Genomic DNA, 21,633 nt, shown 5'->3' with positions numbered 1-21,633 from the left:
TCCGCGAGTGCGCAAAGTGCGAACGTAATTCAACAGAATGTCCGAAATGTCGAGTGAAGTTACCGCGATATGAAAGGTGAAGTGGATGAAAGACGGTGAAAGGCGCAGAGAAAATGTCGACGAGAAATATTATTGGCTTTGAGATCTTCGAAATGAGGAGTTCTCGAAGATTGGAAAATAATCCTCATTTATATGTCGCATTCAAATTCGGTTACCGCGATCTCAATCAGCTCGGCACTGCGATACAGCGATAATTATATACGGCTGTAATTAGCGATGGTGCCGCTGAGCTAAAAATAATCGACGCATCGATTAATCGAGTCCAAAAAATAATCGGACACGAAACGATTGAATCGGTAAACATGAATCGAGCAATCGATTATTTAATATTTTTTTAAAACGATGCACATGAGACCAAAATTTTGTAAATTTCAGTACGTAGTCTTAATGGCGGATAAGTTTTTTTTTTTAATAATTTATAGTTCAATTTAAAATATTTTTCAATTTCAGGTAAAAATATTCATTTACAGTTCACTTATTGTATCAAATAGGTACTCGGTAAGTAAGACAGTGATAATAATTGATACTTTGATCACATAAATTGATATTACGTTGCATCGTTAATGCGAGTAAAAAATAAAAACCAATTGCGAGGAAAAATAACCGACTATTTTTTGTCATACTTAGAATGTATGGTGATAAACGAATCGATTAAATACCGAAACTGCTCAATAACGATTGTATACGGTAACGATAATTAAAAGTGAAGGTTACGGCGTGTTGTGTATTAACGCGGAGAAACCGATACATCGCGTGACATAATTGCCGTGAAATTTTATTCCTAACCCTGGAGCGGTATAATCAGAGCCTACAGATGTGCCAACGCTTGAACTCGATAGCGAAAGTGTCGAAGCGCAGATCGTCGATTGAATGGACCGCATCATCGATCCGTGATAATTTTTAAAAGTGACGAAATTTCAATGACACAGTTGCCATTTAACTCTGTTCGTTTTCGGTTTATTTGTACAGCCTGCCAATTCAACACTTGCGTAATTATATGAAGGATGTTCGAATTCTTGTTAAGTACAACATGAAATATCTAAACAGAATTGCAGATAATTTTTGACGGTAAAATTCCCTCATTTTTGTCAGATTATCCAGATCCAAAATAGTCGTATTTCGAATACTAAATTTTCAATAACGAATAAAAAAAATTAAATCCGTCGTTACAAATTGTATTTCATCAATTTTTAAGAATTTGTGTATTGCATTAATACATTCGATCTTCTTCTAATTTAAAATTAAACAGTCAGACATGCAAAAATATGCCAAGTATTTTACTGAAAGTGTTGAAGTTCGAGATTGAAATTAAAGTTTTTACAATAATTCGATCGAATTCCGTGACTGTAAATACCAGGTTTCCAAGCCGAGTTGGCAACTCTGTTGACAACGAGTGAAAACCACTGAGAAACGAGAGTGTAGCGGGAAAATTGGAGTGCGGAAAATGTGAGGTGAAACACGTAGGATAAGTAAAAGCGTGTGACGGGAAATTTGCTACGTCAACGTGTTAAAATTACGCGTGCAACGTGCAGGGAACTAGGAGTAGAAGAGAATGGAGGGGGGGGCTTCTAAGTCTTCGCGAAAATGTAACTACTTGCATAAATTTTCGCCAGGCACGTACACCACCCTCCGTATTATGTATAGGTATATTTATAGGTATGACATCCTTTGCATTTTCTTGCTGTAATTGCTTCCAAGTGTTTAGCAATAAATACAAGTGTTGCACCTCCGCGTCCCGTTTCACTAAGCTGAGGCTCACCTCTCTCTCTCTCTCTCTCTCTCTCTCTCTTTCTCCTATTTCTCAGAGAAGCTCGTATGCGGCGAAAGTCCGACAAGTTTGCAGGGTTAAAGCCTATAAACTGAACATCTTTATACAGCATCTCCCTTACTTTTGCCTAGATGTATGTCGTATAGTACCTATCATACCTCTTCCACTTTCTCGAGCTTGCAGAATAACCGCAGAAAAAGAAAATTATCCATAAGTCAGATCATTTATGGTGTAGGTATGATAATCTGTACAATTGACATGATGTTTTTTTATCCCATGTGACAGATTGGAAAATTTTTTTTTTTACACAAAACGTTCGTGAAAATGCTGAAACACTGAGAAGAATTTCGTTTGTTACAGTGACTAAAAAAATTCAGTAAAACAGGTAACGTTAAAAAAAACTATTTGAGTATTGTTGGGATTACGAAAAACGAGGTACGCGTAAACATTTTCCGCTATCGTCGATCCTGTTTTGGTAATTACAACGCAAAATCAGTTTCTCAGGTTTACTCTACTTTTTTAGTTAAATAAGGCTTTAACGTCAATTTATTGTTGCGCAAGCATTGAATTTTCGCAACGGTTGCTAGAAAATATAGTGACAGTGACCGTAGCGAGAAAGAATAGTAACGGATACCAGACTTTCCGGTAACAGCTACGAAACTAATTTTAATTTTCTACCTAGAACTGTATTTTACGATTGTGGTAAAAAATGAAAATAGTTAAGGAATGAGAGGTAAGCGGAACTAAATATTTCTTTCAGTATAGCTTGATTTCAGTTTTACGACATTCACATTTTCCAATTCTCTCGTTATACACGAAAATTAAAAAAAAAAAAAAACAATGTTTTTCGTTACATTACTTTCGTTTCATGCCACCTTTTTACGCCGAGTGAAGAGAGAGAGAGAGAGAGAAAAAAAAATAGAATAATTTTCAGCATGCACCGTGAAAGAGAAATCGAAATAGCTTAGATATATGCGCGTTGCGCGATTATTATAAATACGATTATAATTATTCATGCGATAGAAATTTCTAAGAACTCGATTTCGGCACAACTACGGTTCTAAATATCAGTATAATTTTTCTCGAAGCGACGAATTATAATTATACGTCGTCGTGCCTTGCACACCGGTTCTATAGAAATTTCAAATCACGTATTCAAATTTTTCTTTCATTCCTCATTTCTTCCTCTTTGAATATGTGGAATAAGATAATCGTAGAGAATGATTGATGCCGAAATATTTCATTTCCTATCGTTATTTTTTTTTTTTCCCCCACTCGTGTCGCGTGCGGCCGTAAAAACCGGATGTGCCGTTAGAATTCAGGATGATAAACATCAACGCGTGCAAATCACATTCACGAGTTGTTATTTCTATCCACGACAAGGACATTCCGATCTTAGACCGAAAATGAGATTATTAGCGCCCACGCTTTCGCCGTGCCGTTTGCAAAACTGAAAGTCAATTTCGAGAGTAGAATGTAAGCGTACAACGCAATATACTTTCGGTTTAGATCATCCGAGTCGTATAACATCATCCTTGTATTCTGGGGAGCAAATTGAATGGGAAAAGTGAAGAAGTCAGCCGATACGAAGAAGAAGAGATAAAAAGATAACAATAAAAAAAAAAAATAAAAAAAAAGATGGGAACAAAAACGCGACGCAAAAAGCGAGAAAGGAAAGCGCACGATTGTTATTTCAATTCATCCGAGAATATTATTGTATCATGCCCTGGACCAAAGATCGACGAGATTTTTTAAGAGCAGCGAGGTAGCGAAATTTAATTGCAGATAAAATTTCACCGATAATTTATCTTCGGCTGAATTATTCCCCTGATAATTATGCTGCTATTACTTAGTTGCCAAGATGCACGACGATGATATTCCCCGATGTTAGGAGTAATCGTTATTTGTGAGATAACGATTAGATCAGGAGGATGGATTAAAACGCATCTCGGAAATTGTTTGCACAATAATAACGATGAATCTTGGCGGGAATTTACTGCAGCCTTGTCTTTGCGCACAACTTGGCGCTATTTTTCTCCGGATTTATTGATATTGAAAGGGTGAAAATAAAATCGAGAAAAGATTCGAACAGGCGATGGTCGTTTTGTCGGTAAGGCAGATTGCAGGAAACGGTTTACCATCGGATATATTGTCTAGACTCTCCGGTATTTTCCGCTCTTGAATAATCTATCGTTTATACATCGTCGATTATAGACGCGCGGTTAGTATCCTTCGGAAATTCCTATACTTGGATTCACATGATATTACGCTCGAGGAGAAATTTTTATTTACCTCAAGCCCCGGTAAAACCAGGGATTGACTAAGGGCGCCCTGGAAAAATGTAACAACTTCCATCGGTCGACGGAAGCGTTCAGTTTCACGGAGGACCGAATCCAGAGATATTTGTTTGAATAATATCACAGTCGAGTGCGCGTCTTTTCTCCCTTCGGGGAAAGGGATTCACGTCCGATGCAAAACCAGGGTCCCTCTTCACGGTTGTTGTCGGTGATTCTTATACCGAGGAATAGCCACGCTGCGAGAAAAATCCGACTAAACATTTCGAGCGGCGGAATCTCTGGTTGCGAAAAGAAAGAAAATAAAAATAAAAACAACATCTGTCACGACAAGTTGATTCGAGAAACTTGTACAAACTTTACACATTTCGGACAGTTACGAGTCTGAATTTTGACGACGGGAAAACAAGTTTGTGATAATACATATTTCGTTAAAAATCAATTGTTTGTTACCTTTCCGTTTCTACGCAATTTTTTCTGTCCATGAAAAGTTTTTCTAAAGGACAGATCAGCAGCCTGAGATTGCGAATTTATAAAATTCAAATCATAAATCGTGATGCGAGCCGCGTTTACACAACGAATACAGCTGAGGTAATTTTTTCTCTATAGAACCGACGGGATTGGGATGAAAAATGTTGAGTTTGAGCTCGTTTGCAGTACGTTTTTCAATCAGAGAAGTTGGAATGGAAAAAGGTGGAGAAATAATGTATAAATAGTAGACCAGCTACGTTCGCCGCTGTGATACGTAACTGTAATACTAAAAATATACGGTGGAACGGTTGAAAATTTTCCGAATAATTAAAGTAGTGTAATTGATGAAAATATACGATAATTGAGAAATAACCAACCGGAATGAAAAACAAACGCAATTACCGCAAACAATCAGCGACGAAGTGAGATTGTCGCTTCTGTGTTCCGGGAAATAATGGCGGAAAGATGATTATTCTCGGGCGTTTGAAATTCGTTTGATTAATCAGACCGCCGCCGCCGCCGCTGCTGTAATTCGTTCGGATCTCTGCAGCATAGACGATCACTGAATGTCCAGAGTTCGCGTCTATTTTACTACGTAATAGACGAGCGATAAAACAAGGATGGAACGGAGAGCGAAGAAGGAGGATCGTCATTGACGGATACTCGAAGGATGCGCACATCCGTAACACGTTAAAATCGATGAGAGTGGAAAAGGATAGAGTGAAAAATGATCCAGGACTTTGCTGCCTCCCCCCTCCGCTCAATGACATCCTTGCATATATCGAGTTACTCGACCGTGAATCCACTTAGTTTCCTCTTTCCTCCTGTCGGCAATCTTCGATCTCTGATACAACGCGAAGCTCCTGGCCTATGAAAATGTGGGGAGCCTCGTGCGGCTGATTCGTTTACACGAAAGATTTTACACTCTTTTTTATCAGCTTTATTCCCCCCCGCAAGGACGAATAGACAGGATCGAACTCTCCCAAGGGTTAAATAGAGTAGAATGTAAAAAAACATACCGTTAAAATTGGCCAGTGTGGATTACTGTAGAAGAATTTTTATCGTTGATTCGTAAATTTAGAATCGGAAGTCTTCCAGCGAATATTTTCTTCTACAATTCACAATACCGGATGTAGATAAAATTTTTGGCCTGATACTTTATTTCCCTTGTGCGTTTATCGATAAATTGATGAATTTCTTGCCACGTTAGTTACACGCAAATTCAGGCCTGTCCAGAAATATTACAAAAGCAGTGTTTACTCGGGTTTTGATCGCAGTAAGATGCGTTTTTGTAATTGATTAAATAATTGAATAGACGTCTGGTACTAAAACCGAGTTTTACGCGCCTGGCAAACGATGACGCTTCAGTGACCACAAACGGCGCCTCTACCCTAAGGGTTTGAATCCCACCCAACTGCGGAGGGTAAAAAGTTCAAGCTTGCTTCCTGGAGCGTGTCCGAAGATAAGGTTGCAAAAAGTGATACACATCGAGGCAGGTCAGTCGACTAAAAAGTAACCGAAGCAAGGCGCATAAGCGGGGAAAAAAAGGAATCTCGGATATAAGAGAGAGAGAGAGAGAGAGAGAGAGAGAGAGAGAGGGAGAGAGAATTGGCGAGGTCGATATCGTGAAAAGATCCTTGCACGGAAATCCTCACAATAGGATCGACTTTCGGTTAAGGGTTTTTCTGCCTCCCTTACCACCCTCTCCTCTCCCTATCCCGATTCGCCTGCTTATTCCTCCCTATCCCGGTATCCCGGATTGCGGCGGCAGGAATCCCGAGTCCTGGATTCTTGCGGGATCCGGGTAGCTCCCTATCGCCGTGGCCAGTTCACGTGGAGCTTTGCTCTCCTCACTCAGCGATCCTCCGAGCCTTGTCTGGATATCCCGGTTTTCTCTTTCTTCTCTTCCGGCGTTGCCCGCTGATGCGTTAGGAATAAGTCAGGAATACGCGAATCTATTCATCGGCTACAGCCCAGGGATAACCGGCCGGATTAACTCTCGTCCATAAAGTCGGCACTTCGTACTCTCCTAAAGCTTATAACTCACGATTTCATCTCAAAAGCTATATATCGTCGAAGCATTTGTCACACCGACCTGCAGCGGATCTCCCACAGGTCGGACTTGAATCGCGTACGCGACACGTATGATTGCAAATACGTGACTGTGAGGAAATTGCGGTAGATATAAGAGAGGGAGGTGGGGGAGAAGTTTCGGAGCAGTTCTATCCGTTACGTTGCCGCAAAGCGTTTCGTCGAATCCTCGTGCCGCAAACGTGCAATATAACTCATTTGCTCATTCAAAGTTAGTAGCTGCGGATTTTTTACAACCGTTTGGAACGCGCTTCGAGTCAAGTGAAAATTGTGCCAGAACAGAGGTTTCACACGTGTGACCGAAGCAGTTAATCAAGGTACAATAAGTCCAATTGAAAAAAAGTCCCTCTGATTCGGACGCAATGCTTCAGTGATAGGTTGCTATCCTCTGTTTAGTCACGCTTTTATTTCGACCAGACGGTACGTTTCCTTACGGATCCTCGAGTCTGGTTTCACGTCGAGAATCGCATACGATGCTGGATTCAGAGTCTAAAATTCTGGTTGTCCGGCGATTCACGGAGTAACGACTGCGTGGTCTGCCAAAGACGGTTTCACCGGTGACGACAGCCGGTTGACCGATAAAAACTGCGGTTTGAGATCTCTTTCACTGGTTTACCGGTCGTAACCTTTACGATCCTTCGACGCCAGAGACCCATTATCCACCCTTTGGACTCCGGAGAAGTTGCGCGGTTATTGGGTAACTTCTTTGGGTTCGATTGAAACTGATTATATGAGCTCTGTGTGTCACGTCCTTATATGCTGTATAGGAGGAAACTTTCGAGGTGGTCTTAACCTCCGTCAAGCCAACTGCCGAATCGCTTTGCATCCGTGAATCAAACGAGAACGGAAAGGAGAGAGAAAAGTGGTCGCGAAGTGCGGAGCGGAGGAAATCTTTTCTCTCGTTGCACCTCGAGCATCAAACTATAGAGAGCTTGTGTGTACACGAGAAACTACAACCACTTAGTTCGCTCATCCTTTTTTCACTCCGTTTCTTTTCTGTGCCCATGCCGCTAAAGGGTCATGAAATAAGACCGGGCTCAACAATTCATGAAAACATTCTGCCCTTCGAGGAGCTTTTTCGTTTTTTATTTTGCATCACCACTTTTGCTGGTAAAAATGTTGAGCAAAAGATTGTTGCCTTACCTGAAGCCATATGATGGGTAGACATTCGCAAGTTATAATTGATGGATTGAGAAAAAGAGATTGGAATCATACGTGCCCAAGACTTGTCGTGGATAAATCCAGGCTCTCGATTTAACTGTCAAGTTTTGTACCTAAGTATAAACTGTAACCGAAGTGGGACTGCGCAGTTCTCAGAGAATTAACCACTATCATCCACTCGCCGATACACCGAGCTGCCAATGAAGGCGATATCTCTTTGTGGGAACTAAGTGCACCCCGATACCTAGAGGTAGGAGAAGTACCGGGGTTCGTTTCTATAGAAAACGGGTCGTCGCAGAGGTTCGAAGGACGCACTTCGCTTCCCTCAGGTTTCCCCGAGATTAGGAAGCCGCGATGAATAGACGTGCACTAGTAGTATTCGAAACTTGGGTAAGTATCTCTCGCCCAGCGATTTCGCTAATACTTCGTCGCGAGATGGATGGGACGATGAAGTGCGGCCTTGGTCCACTTCGATCAGGCCTCACTTTTGGCTCCCCACACGGTTCAAAGCCGTTCCGTTTTTCGGTCAACTCGACGCGTCACTTGGTCGACAAATACAGAGCATATTGTTTACACGAACAATTAACGAGGAACTTGAGATTACGTACCAAGATAGGTACGTTGCGCGATGTCGACCCGGTTAGGCTCTTTCCAACTTTTGATTGTGTTCGAGGTAAAACTGGAAACGATTGGATGATGCATTTTTCATACCATGTTCGCATCCATTCCATTTCCATCGGCGGTGAATAATATACAAGGAACATCGAGCAGGCGGTGGGTAATCGGTGACGTGATCAGCTGGAAGCATCGACTTTAACCAATGAGCTTCCAACTTGACTGGGCGTAAATAATGAACCGTAGAGTTTGCCAGAGACGGAAGGCCCGTTTCAAACAACGATGACAAATTCACGCGGTACGTTTCCTTTCCGTCCGTCAGTTCGTTCGCTTCTTTCTCTCGAGCCATCGTTCGCGAGATAATGGAAGGCACCTACGATTGCCTTAGATGGTTACACGCGGCGCATAGGCACAGACTGAAATTCAAATTCCGATCAATTATTCCCCGAAGAGAACTACACTCCGCACTGACATCCATAATGCACCGAGTGGCTCAACGTGCACCCAGTATCCTAAAGCTCCCGGTCCGGTTCAACGGAGTTCCGGGTTTCCAGCCTCCCGATCAACTCCCGAGGGTATTTCAACGAGATGCTATTAGTCGAGGATTACTGACGATCCCCGTCAGAGGGATTGATCGATAGAGAATTGCCTCTCCAAGCCAGAGACGCGTTTGACGCAATGCCCGGTGATAGGCCAATCGGAAATTCAGATCAGCACCGACTCGATTCAAAGGGCTAAATTTTTCAACCTTGACTTAGTTCGGGTTCTCTGCCAAAGTTGGGATACGAGTTGGGTCGGTGTAAATGACAAGATGTTTCGACTAACGATGATCATCCAGAGTGCAATTCGCACGGGAAGATATTTCGCGAAGCGTACCGCGCGTAAGTTTCCCATTCGCCAAAGGATAACCTGACCTAAACAACTTCATTTCCTCCCTTCTAGCAATTTCCGGACGATCCCCGTTCCGATGTACCGTTGTTGTTGCTGCTGCAGTCACGGTCGGCTTGTTGTATACGCAGACGCTGAGCAAACCTGTTACAGTTATTAAACGTCATTCGAAGCGATTGAATAGGGGAGAATGGAGAATGGAGACTGACCACCTTCCACTATCCGATAGCGAAAACAACGATGAGGACATCGCCGTCGAGATGTAATAAAAAAAAAAAAGAATCCAATTTCTACTTGGGTTTGGAATCCAGCCGGACGACGCGACGTAGAGGCATTTTTATCACTCCTCCTGACCCCGTCCGAGTTCAACACATCCGTTTCAAATCCTGCCGGTTCAAGGAGTGAAAATAAAACTCTTTCCTGTGGGGCATGTAGGTCGGTGAGCCACCAAGCCCGAGATACCGGAAATGGTTATGTGCAAGGAAGCGGAGTGAGATCGAGTTTGTAAGTTCAGAGGACAGGGTGCTTAATGGTATGACCGACCTTTGATCTCTTTGCCGCGAAACTTTGTTCCCCCAGCTGTGTCTTTGCAAATTTAACGAATTATACGAGATTATCGTGTAGAAACTCGTTATAATGGACTGCGGAGTCGTGCTCATTTCGAGATCCCTTTGCACCGTCATCGTTATCACCATTATTATCATAATTCAGATCTTTTACCCCTCCTTTGAAGGGATCACTTTTACCCAATTCTCTTCTCAAGGTCGTTCCAAACGTTATATAGAAAATTTTTACTCCATGATCGTGACGAAGATTGTTTTGTTATTTTTCCGAGGTCATTTGAATGGGAACGAGGCGCTTGAGATAAGAAGCGTAAAGAAAAATGAAATAGAAAATCATCGAACATTTAAGGATGATGGGAAGGAGCGAAAGAAAAAGTACGATGGGCTTTCACCGCGGCGGTTCTTTTGGACAAACAGGAAATTCAACGGTCCCTCCCTTCCACCCTTCCTTTTGGAACCCTCTGCATCTCCAGCGTCTATAAACGACTTCCGGTCGTTTATTTTCAATCGTTTTCATCATACAGATTTTGCGGGTATCGAATGGATCGTGATGTGAGTTGATAAAAAAAAAAAAAAAAGAAATTTCTTCCAAAAGTCAAGTCAACGAACATTCGCCGTTCCAGTTATAAACTTCTACGACATCGCAGCGTGAACTCGACAAAGGAAGACCGGCGAAGACAAACTGAAAAATACTTTCACCCTGAAAGTATGTATCTTTGCTCTCGAAAAGCTTATTTACTCACATCCATCGAAAACATTCCAAAAATAGATGCGGTAAAGGTTGGAAAGAAGAAGAAGAATAAAAAAAAAATGCACATGCTGTATTTCTCGTAATCAGCTGGAAAGAATCGCGGCAGCTTTTCCCGAGCTTGACATAACAACAGCACGAAAGTCGATCGTATGTTGCTTGTCAAATATCGTTGTTATTTTCCGATGGCAACAAGGGGAAGGACACTAATCTTGATTTGTTTTTCTCAGCAGGATGCCACCGACTGTAACTTAGAGACTACGAAGTTCATTTCGGAACCGGGCTGCGTAAACCGGAAACGGAGATGCGAGGACTGCGTGTGAAATATAACCGGAATAGTAACCCCTACAGGTTACATTTAAACGACCGTACAATTTCACGTTTTGCGATAAACAAAAAATAAATAAACAAAAAGAAAAACTCTATAATTTTTAAGAACAAACGATTTTGTTTACTTGATCCAATTACCTGCAACCGAAGCTCAGTCACTTCATTTATCCAAAATAAGGCTTCTTTCCAATATCCAATCCGATAAATTATTATCATCGGAATCACCGCGTTTGTGATTCGATTCGATTGAATATCATTTCCATCGTGACGAGATTAATCTACTGATTTTTATTGCGCATATATTTATAGGTAAGAATATTGAAATTGATGATTAGTCAGCGAATACCCAAACAAGCCGTTCTTACATTGAAATTGCAAAGGGAGATGAGGAAAAAAATTGCAACTCCTAATATGTGACATCGTATATACGATAATTTCGCAAACGTCGAACGGGACTTTGAGCTCATCCGGATTTCGAAAAAGCGTTCAATTTTACCAGTCGCCTAATTAGGGATCCCCACTTCATTGTTCGTCCCGGCATGAAATACCTATCGTCTCTCTTTTTGCGGGGGATATGAGTTGAAACACCCAGAGACGTTTCTTTCTGTTGGGGGGTAGGGTGAGTTTGAATCGAGAGATTCGTTCGATTAAAACGACGAAACGAATAGAAGGGCTCTCGGTGCTGCAGCGAACCGTGAAAAAAAACCTCCGATTTCCGCGCACTGGCAGTTGAAAATACGAGGGACTCGCTTTTTTTCCTCCCCTTTGATTCGGGGGCGCGCGGTAATGCAATTATAAAAAAAAAGCTCTTACCCGGTGCTGAATTGGGGGGGGGAGGTAAGGTAAATTTTTTCAACTCGGTGGATCCGAGAGTTCAACAAGCAATTCGTGTGATTAACGGCCTATCTGATCGCTCACGCCCTACAAATTGCAAACTGATCAATTCGGACGACGACGAGTGAAGCAAGTCTGAATATTTCGACGCGAATGCATCACAGTTTCTGCGCGGATGATGCAAGGCTCGGTTGGAGGTAATTTTTGCACTTTTATTCTTGTATAAAAATTGCTTAAGACAGCTGCGGAGTGAAGAAATTTTTGCAAAGATATTATCAAAGGCGATGGTTACGTGTTATGTAACACTGTGCAGGCTTTATCGATTTACCAAATCGCGCCTAGTCACACGCACGTGTACAACCAGGATGTACCATTAAAAAGAAATTCAAGTTGATCACCGATTACGTGAGAGCGGTGGCAAATTATTGCCTGCCAGAGATATAAGCCGCGTCAATAGCCTCGTTGAACCAGGTGTAATTGAATTACAATTAACGAGCGGTAGTGAAATACGCATGGATTATTACCACGTTATTATACATCGACGGGCATAATTCGCGTGGTCGAATCTCTCGTGATTCCAGTTTTAAGGGGTTCTGATTCAACGAAAGTATCAAACTTTCCTCGAATCGGAAAAAAAACAATTCTGTAATTGTATCTAATCGATCCTTGTACTTGGAGCAAGAAAAACAATAACGCTTTTTGCTGTTTCAATATTTAACCATCTCGTATTGTTTCTTTGAAAAAAAAACAAATACCAACTTTGATCATTGTTCGACAGATAAAAAAAAAAAAAAACCGTACCGCGTTTTTCGAGCGTTTGTTAGATTTTGCCAAACTAAGACATTGATTGCTTAGATAATTACGATCGAAGTTACCTGTTCGTTTTGCGATTGAGTATTCAAGCGATTGCCGATTTGCGGAGGAAGTACGCGAGGAAAAAGAAGAGAGAGATGAAAGAAGAAAAAAAGAAATGCCCAGCAAAGCAGTTCTTCAAAGAATCGAGTATCAGGATTTAGGAGCTTTTTCTGGAGACCAGGCATTCGGCAGCCGAGCTGAATCCCTGTTGGCCGATTAACCCGTAATTCATTTATTTCTTTACCTTCGCATCTTTCTTCTCCTTTTTCTATGGTTGAGAAAAACTTGGGAATTACGTTATCCGGGCGAAGTTGCCGCCGCGCGTACTTTAGCTTTCTGACTAATTTCACCTGCGAGAGAAATCGCTAAAGTCAGAGGGCGACTTTTTACGCGAACGGACCAAGCAACGCAACTCGTTCGTCTTTAATCCCTCGGAAATAAAAATAAGACAAAGCAAAGATTTGCAAAAAGTAGCCGAAGCTATTTATGTCAAATCTAATTGAAAATAGTCCTTGTTAGTCGGAACAAAAATCTAACACGCCGAATTTTAACTGTGAACATTTGCGAATTAACAACGTCAAAGAAATCTAATTATTGTTTCATTTTTTTTTTACCTAAAGATTCGAACACTTTGTCCGATTCCGATGAAAAACGAGTCAATTTGTTCGCAAATAAATTTTCTACAAATCGTCTGGATACGTATTTTACATCTTTTTTTTAAGCTGGTAGTTGATTAAAAAATCCGATAAATAGAATCGTTATAGCGTGCAGATAATAAAATTGTATGATTCAGCAGAAAATTCATCAATTTTATGAAAAATCTGTAAACTCGGACGATTTTGCGCAGAAGATTTCATTTACGTATAAAATGAAGTTATAACTGTTTATCAGAATGGGACAAGGCGTATAAAATAATATGGAATAATGCCATTTCTCTGTTGTTGATATAACGAAGAGTTCAGAGTTCTAACACAATTTTTAAAAACCTCTTGAAACTGGGACTTTTCTATTTAGATGTAACTAAATTAGTTTTGGTGATACTTTCGAACCTTTGTCTTGTCACGTTTTTGGTTAAAAACTTGCTTGACCTGACGTATGCATTCTTAAGGCAAGCTTGGCGACTGCAAGATCGCAAACAATCATCAAACCTTAATTGAGTTTCTGAGACTTAATTGGAACCTCTCAACACTTTCCCCAAGCGAGTATAAGACTGAGAATGTGAGAGAAATGCTTGCTCAGTGAACACTGGCTTCAAACTTTTATCCGAACATCAGTACCACCAGAGACAGAATCGATCTGGCAAAAATCGGATGGTTTACGCGAAATTTTATTTTACAGATAAATGTGCTGAGTAATATCGGAGTGTAATTTATACTCACATCGCGCTTCTGGTATCCGGAATGTCTCTGTTGCTCGGCAGTCCGTCCGAAGCCTCCTGGTTGAATTTATTCCTCGCGTAAGGATCCTCGCCGGCTCTAAGACCACCCCGCGAAACATAACTGGGGGGGGAAAGAAAAAAGAATGGAAGTTTTCCACCTCGTTAGTCGTTCGTAATTAATAAAAATCCGAAGTGCGTAGCAGCGCTTTAACTTCCTCTGGTTAATTTGTCTTACATTTTTCCCCCAACACCGTAATTGGAAAGTTCAAATTTTGAAGCGTTTGGAGCGCGCGTAAAATGCCCCATTTCTAAACAGTGCGACAAAACGATTTTGGCGCATGCGCAGAATCGATATTCTCAATTTTACACACTGCGATTTTCTTGGCGCATGCGCACTTTCCGATAACTCAATTTCACGCACCGACAATGGCACGTCATTGGTTTAGGTTAGGTTTCATGACGCTAGTGCCTCTGGATCATTCGACTGCTCCTGATCTACTTCTTTTCAATTGTAATATTACATTAGTTTGCATCTGAATCGTGTGTTTACAGAGCTCGCCTTTGCGACTCACGCTGCAAACTTCACACTCCTCGGAAATCACGCGCTTTCCACACTTGTAACCCAATATACCATCAACGAAACGAAACTTTCCCTACTCACCCCTGCTCGTCGAAGTAGTTCCAGGTAACCCGAGGATCCGGAGTCGGTGCCGGCAGCAGCTCAGAGGACAGAATAATCGCCGTTCCGACCGAATCGACGTACGCCGAATTTGCGAGCCCGGAATTGAGGGCCACCGAAGACGGATCCTTCAGGCGTAGGGCTCTGTTCTCGTTCTGGAAAATAAATAGGCAACCACCGGTCTTAGCGTTCGGCAGGGATGATTTTCTCGTTCGGAATAACCGCGGTCTGAAAAATGAATCACCGCGTTTCGCCCGATGGCCAACCCCCGCAAATCTATAATTCATCATCGTTAGTACGGGATCAAAGTTTCTCACCTTACGACGAGCGATCGGATTGCTTTATTGTTTTTTTCAAATATTGATTGATCGTGGCCTCCTTCTCCTACTTTTTCTTCTTCTTCACCGCCTTTTTCGCCTCCAGGGAATCCGCGAAGCCTGAAATCCCGGAGCCGAGTTCGGCGCCTAATACCGTCGTTAAATTATCGGTCACGATTCATGAATAAACGATTCGCGGCGGTCCTGAATATAATAACCATCTTAAGGTAAAAATAACAATCGGCAAATTCGAAGCTGCGGCGGCTGCGGTGGCTGGTGCTTCTAGAAGCTTGCTTATCGGTTCTATTTCAAACCGATTGCGCAATTCCCGTTCGCGACATCGGAAAATCGACCATCGCCAGCCGAGAATATCGGGACCCGATTGTTCGGCTCTTGTTTGACTTTCGAAGACGCTACTCTGCCGGCCTCGGTATCTGCTCGTACTCAGTCATTCAGTTTCGAGTCTGCCGCTGCTCTCCGACTACTTCAATGCTGGTTCATTGTAGTTTCGGAACTATTCAATATATTGTTCACCGTTAGAGTAACCCCGGCAAACTGAGGTGTATCGGACTCCTTTCCCATTGTGTATCGCTCAAATATCAACAATCACCAGCCCCGCTCTTATGCACGCAATACCGATTCGAGAGAGAGAGAGATTGAGAGCGACCGTCTGGCTTCTTATCGAGATCTATGAAGTAGTGCACGGAGTTATGAACCTTGCCATTTCTGTTAATCGAAGAATCGGAGGGACTTTGAGAGGGAACGAGGCGATAAATAGAATTTAAGGGGGCTTCCATTAATTCCGTTTTTTTTTTTTTTTTTTTTTTTTTTTAATTTGGGCTTCCTTCACGTAAGACTTACCCTATGATTTTTAGATAATTAAATATATTTTATATGTTATTTTGCTCCATACCACTAAATACCTATTGATAATCTATAGATTCTCTGAATTATAAAATTGACGTGAGATTTTTATCAACCACCCTCCCCTCTATTTTTAGCTCACGTAATTAATGGACGCCCCCTTAGATGAAATGCGGTAAAGTAGAAATTTGGAAATTCGGCAAAAACATATTCACACTTAGCTCAATTCAATTCCTTCAAGTAAAATTCTTTCCAGAACTGAGAAAAAGTGATTTTTTTTTGTCTGACGTGATGTTTTGTCGCTTCAGTAAGGGGCCGTACTTAAATTACGTAACGGAATTTGAAGAACTTTTCAACCCCTACCCCCCCTGTGTATCAGATCATAACAAAATGTCAACCCCCCCTCCCCCCGTCCCAAATTGTACGTAATTTTTCGGAATCAAATAACGAAATAGCATAAAATTTTATTAAAATCATTTGTATTTTTCATTATTCTTTTATTTATCAATTATTAATTAATTATTAATTATTCAATTATATTATCAATTTAAGATAAAAAACTTAAAATATTCTTTTCTTATAAACTATTGTATTATATTATTTCTACTTAAAATATATATTAATTATCAAAAAATTTTACATTCAATTCAAAAAATTACGTACAAGCATCAAAAGACCCCCTCCCCCGTATCGTAACAAAGTGTAACAATCGAGTCTGACCCCTCCCCTCCCTTACGTTTGTTACGTAATTTAAGTATGGCCCCTAAGATACTGAATTCAATCTCTAGTTAAAAAAAAAAAAAAAAAGAAAAAAAAGAAAATATCTCAAACCGTTGTGGAATAATTGTGTAACCGCTGCACGACGGTCATAGAGTGAAACTCCATAACGCTCGGCGCTCAAGAGATTAATATTCGCGGAGCGGAAAACGCGCTCTGGAATCGGAAGTCCACTCGAAACGAGTCGACGGCGATGTGGGCCAAGCTGTTTCGCATCCGGTGCAGTTGGAGTTGGCTGATCCGTACCGCGGAAGAATTCGCTTCCCCGAAAGGAGGAGGGTAGAAAATTCGCCGGCGAAATTACCTGGCCAATAAACGGATCAGGTTGTGGCCTTCGCCTCGCTTGTGTCAACTCGCTGTCAGAGCGTGTTGGAACGGCCCGAGGGGCAAACAATCAGCCAGAGGCAAGTCAATTTATTGGTAAATATTTACCGGCCGCTGAACGTCGGCAGGTGTAGACACGTACATGCGAAACTGAGTAGCGAAATTGCGGCTACGCGGTTTATATTTGCGGATTTTAGCGCGTGTGGGTGTAATTGACGGCCTGCGAAACAAGCCTGCGCACACAAACGAACGTAGACTCGATGCTGATAGTAATTACGCGATGGGTTTTCGGGGCGAGAGGGGGGGGGGGGGGGAGGGTAATTTCGCCTTTCCCATGTGTTGCGGCTATGATTCGCTTAAGGGATGCGTTTATACGGTGGTTTTAATATGCCTAGTTTTACCATGCTTATTATTCATTGAAACCATTTCACCATATACGAGGGATGAAATTCTTGACGGACGAGATGCCGGGGTTTTAAGCCACTTTACCCTTGACAAATTAAAACGACATCTATATATATACATCTTAGTGTTTAAGGAATTATGGGCCCTAGTGTGCAGTTTATAATTTTTACGTAGGAAAATCAGTCGATTGGAAAAAAATAATACAATCGAGGATGTAAAAAGTGAAAACTCAGGTTGATAACTGTCATGAATTTCACTGACGAAACTTTTAGTAATTACTTATTATCGTTCCATTTTATTTTTAAAAGTTAAAATCACATTCTTTGCATAATTTCGATGAATTAGGTTTCACTTTGTCCGTGAATATTATAAATTCTCGACGTATCGTTTGAAATGAATTTGAAATAGGGTTACTTTGTTTTTCAGAAAAGCATAAGTTCATTATTAATATCCACAACGATTTTGCGATGAATATGTTGTTGGATCTTGCAAAAAAAAAAAAAAAAATAATCATCTCAGGTCAATTTTAGAGTAGATATCATCTATTTACGAATAGAGTAAGCTTGCTGCCATCGAAATTGCGACAAATGATGCGATATTGGCATTGAAAAAAGAAGAATAAGAGATCAACGATACGATTGTTCTAAAACTCGGATTTGAGGGTGTTGATATTTTTCTTTTTCTTTTTCGTTTCATACACCGTTAAAGCGAGTAAAGCTTGAGACTAATACGGATCACGAATGAAAATCAAACGCCAAGGATGGTTAACGGCGAGAGTGAATATCGAGAGAGGATTACGTCGGATCCACACCACGAGGTTATTTCGCGTGGCAAATATTAACCTTGCGCTCAATTTATAATTCTGAAGGTGCATCCACCCGCCGCGCTCGCATCGCTTGCATTCCAATTTTAAAAGGTCACTTTTCCCTATCGCGTAACGGCATCCCACCTTCGGTGGGTAAAACCAGTTTGCTTTTCACCAAAACGAATCGAGCAAAAAATTTTAATCGCTATGCAAATCAACCTATGAATATAGATTTTTCCTCGCTCATTATATTTCTCCGATAATTTCCCTCGAGTTGTACTTCAGTGCAAAAAGAAGTTCGCGCAATTTCAAGCGATGCAGTTTTGCACTCACTCAACGATGCACAGGGTGTACAGTAAGGTTTGAAGCGAAGTTCGGTATTGAAACGTTTTTATCTGTATCACAGACACTCTTATACAGGTATCGGATTCAACTCGATCAGTTTCAGTTGCCGGTTAAACTTTCGTTTCGTTACGTCTATGATCCGACAAATTTTTTACCCAGCCTCGTACATTATCAAAGCGACTGTCGATCCACCGCGAGAACCAATTCAGTTGCCTGGATTCGGGTGAAACAATAACAAAGAAAAACGGTCCGGATTTGGAAATTTTCGATACTTCGTATTCCAGGTTTAGCGGACTCCAACACCGTGGATCCGGGGGATGAACGAAATCGTCGAAGGAGATTAAACGGGGGCCTTAAACACAGGCGAAAGAACAAACACGGGGAATGAATTTATACTTTACGGAAGCTGCAGGGGCAAACAGGGTTTCAATTAATTTTGAAATTCAATTTTCACGTAATAAGCACACGCTTCGGGATCAGGATTTGCTCCTCTGTGTTACACGGAGCGGTACCTGGTCAAGAGAGATTAGCCTAAATATTCCCACGAGTGAGGCGCGGATTTAATACGAAAGCGAGCGACTCCGACACGTCTGAATGTAATGTCGGGTATCCTCTGCACATCCAGGAAAACCCGCTCGGCTCTAGTCATCCTCGGTTACCGGGCCAAACCGGAGAAGGACCAGGGCCAGAACCGCAGGGATGGTTTCTATGCAAATGTACTCATAACTCACGAGAATACATTCGCCCCGGACTCGAGAGCTACTGACTACTAGCTGGAAATGTATGAGGAAATGGAAAAATTGGACCTCGGAAGCATCTAAATGCGTTTCTCCGTTTCGAATCGTCCTCGGACCTCAGGTTGGTTCGGTTATTGTGTTTTTTATTTATTTATTTATTTTTTTTAAGGGCGCGAAAAGCGGGGCGAGCGAGTTTATCAACTCTTCCGGGGGGCGAAATTGCCCTTCAGTCCTGTTTTTCGTCTTCCACGTGTCGCCTGCTTGATGAATTCGCAACGTCGACCTCGAGCTTTTGTTTCCAATTTCGGGATACGGGAAACGGAACGGTTGCAGACTAGAGAGTCTAGAAATACCGAAAAAGGAGTAAATCGTTGAGGCTACATTTTATCTTCGTATTGCTAAATTTAAGTTTCCTGAGTTGTGAAATTTAATACTCGTAAACCTATAACCGAGTGAGTTTCATTAGCAAGGATGGTGTTATAATTTTAGTCGTGACAAGTTTGCATCTTCAGATCGTCGATAAATTCGTACGTACGGTTTCACTTGTAATATCACATGCTTTCTAGATCTTTTGACAGACTGGCGGATATCAAAATCCAGCAAGTTTATCCAGCGGCAATACTGCACAGTATGAAATGTCGATGAAACGAAATCGAGTGTAGATCCTATACAAATAGAATCCTGAAATCCAATTTGCGTCTACTGCAGAATCGATATTTCATTATTCGTACATCACCGACAAGGAAGATATCCCGGATAGATCTCTCCGATTTAATTTTTTTTTTTTTTTTTTATAGTACGTTATAGTAGACTGCAAACCAAGCGACACGTATTTTGTTTTATCCGTCAGTAGATACTTTAAAGAGGGTGAAACCGCCCTCCAAAGTAAAACATGTCATGGGCGAATTGGCAGGTTTTTTTTTTTTTTTTAATTGAGCAAATTACAGTTCTGATTTCTCATTACGAGAAAACTTTTCCAGTTGGATTGGTTGAAAAACATCATATTCTTCTGGGTGAAACTGTCAAATCACCCCCTGACCTTACTATGCCTTACTATGAAGGTCGGTTTCACCCCCTTAAAGTGTTTAATGACAGACTATAGAAAAAAAAAACAAAGTTTCGCTTAATTTTTCGTCCGCTACAACATATTACAAAAGAAATCAAATCGACCTGAGATAACTTCCTCGCGAGGAAACTTTCCGGAAACGATTATCAAGACCCTAATTTTCCATAAAACAAAATCGTTTATGCTTCGCGAATGCGATTATTCCTCCATGACATCGTGCCGTTGTGACAAAGTTGAACGGAGACAAAGTATCATCGCGAGACAGGGAGGATTCTCCTGTTAAATTTTCAGCGAGTGTCTGTGGGTATCGCCAGTTTTGGAACTTGTCCACGCATATGGCGCCCTTTGCTAATTCCGTATTCGACGTCGGTATGCCGGTGGCACCCGATTAGATCTGACTGCTAGCTGCCTGCTGCCCAAATATCTCTGAATACGGTTGAATATAACCTCGAATGCGACCGAACACGGTAGATGTAGTGTAACACCGACGCACGTTTACCTTTATATATACATATATATACATATATATATATATATATAGGCTTACAACACATACATACATACGGATTATTACCGAAGGCTACATGCGGGTCGCCAACCCACGGGATGCAGGTTATCTCTTGTCCCTATAGAGTACTCGGTCACGTCGTGTCCCGATTTCCGTAACCCTTATCCGATCGACAAACCCCCTTCAATTCTAACGTGATTTCGATATGAAATACGCAGCTTCTTTTTTCACATTATACTCACAGTTTCACTCCCACTTCCTTTTTCTTGAAAACAATTTTACCCCGTTTTTTTTTTTTTTTTTCAAACTTTTTTCAATCTCAGAGAAAAAGAACCGACGGGCAATATTTCGGTGTCAATCTATCCTCTGCCCTTTGGTCTAGCGAAAGTTTTGGCAAATCGGTTTCTGTAATCGAAATCGAGAATGACGTTTAATTTTACATTGATCTGATGATTTTTTTTCTAAAAATATGTTTCTCTGTCGAGATCATCAACTAAATTTGAACCGCGACACCCTATTTTTTTTTTTTTTTGGAACAGATTCTACGGCAAAAGGTTGACATTTATTTGACGGAAAAGGGTTGCGAATGGCAATGTCGTGGTCAATCGCAAAGGCGAAAGGGGACCTGCGGTGGGCCGAGGTAATTGCAACTGATTGTGGCCAGCTTCGAACTAAAACCGCGCTGGTAATTTAATGCAGCAGTAATCTACTTACGTTACACGTTACATACATACTTGTCCAGGACGTCGG

The 21,633-nt window shown here is 41.4% G+C and overlaps 1 protein-coding gene across 3 annotated transcripts in view; it reads right to left on the bottom strand.

Annotated features, from left to right (window-relative positions):
- Nucleotides 1-21,633, bottom strand: part of LOC107223649 (polypeptide N-acetylgalactosaminyltransferase 2) — a 158,699-nt gene that overhangs the window by 23,089 nt on the left and 113,977 nt on the right. For all 3 annotated transcript variants that reach the window (XM_046734087.1, XM_046734088.1, XM_046734089.1), the window contains 2 exons: nt 14,718-14,890; nt 14,058-14,177 (listed from right to left, as the gene is read on the bottom strand). In XM_046734087.1, coding sequence (XP_046590043.1) covers nt 14,058-14,177; nt 14,718-14,890 — 293 coding nt within the window. The remainder of the gene's footprint in view (nt 1-14,057; nt 14,178-14,717; nt 14,891-21,633) is intronic.

This window comes from Neodiprion lecontei, chromosome 3 (assembly GCF_021901455.1).
Source record: "Neodiprion lecontei isolate iyNeoLeco1 chromosome 3, iyNeoLeco1.1, whole genome shotgun sequence".
NCBI classification, from domain to species: Eukaryota; Metazoa; Arthropoda; class Insecta; order Hymenoptera; family Diprionidae; genus Neodiprion; species Neodiprion lecontei.
This window is presented reverse-complemented; position numbering and strand designations above follow the sequence as displayed.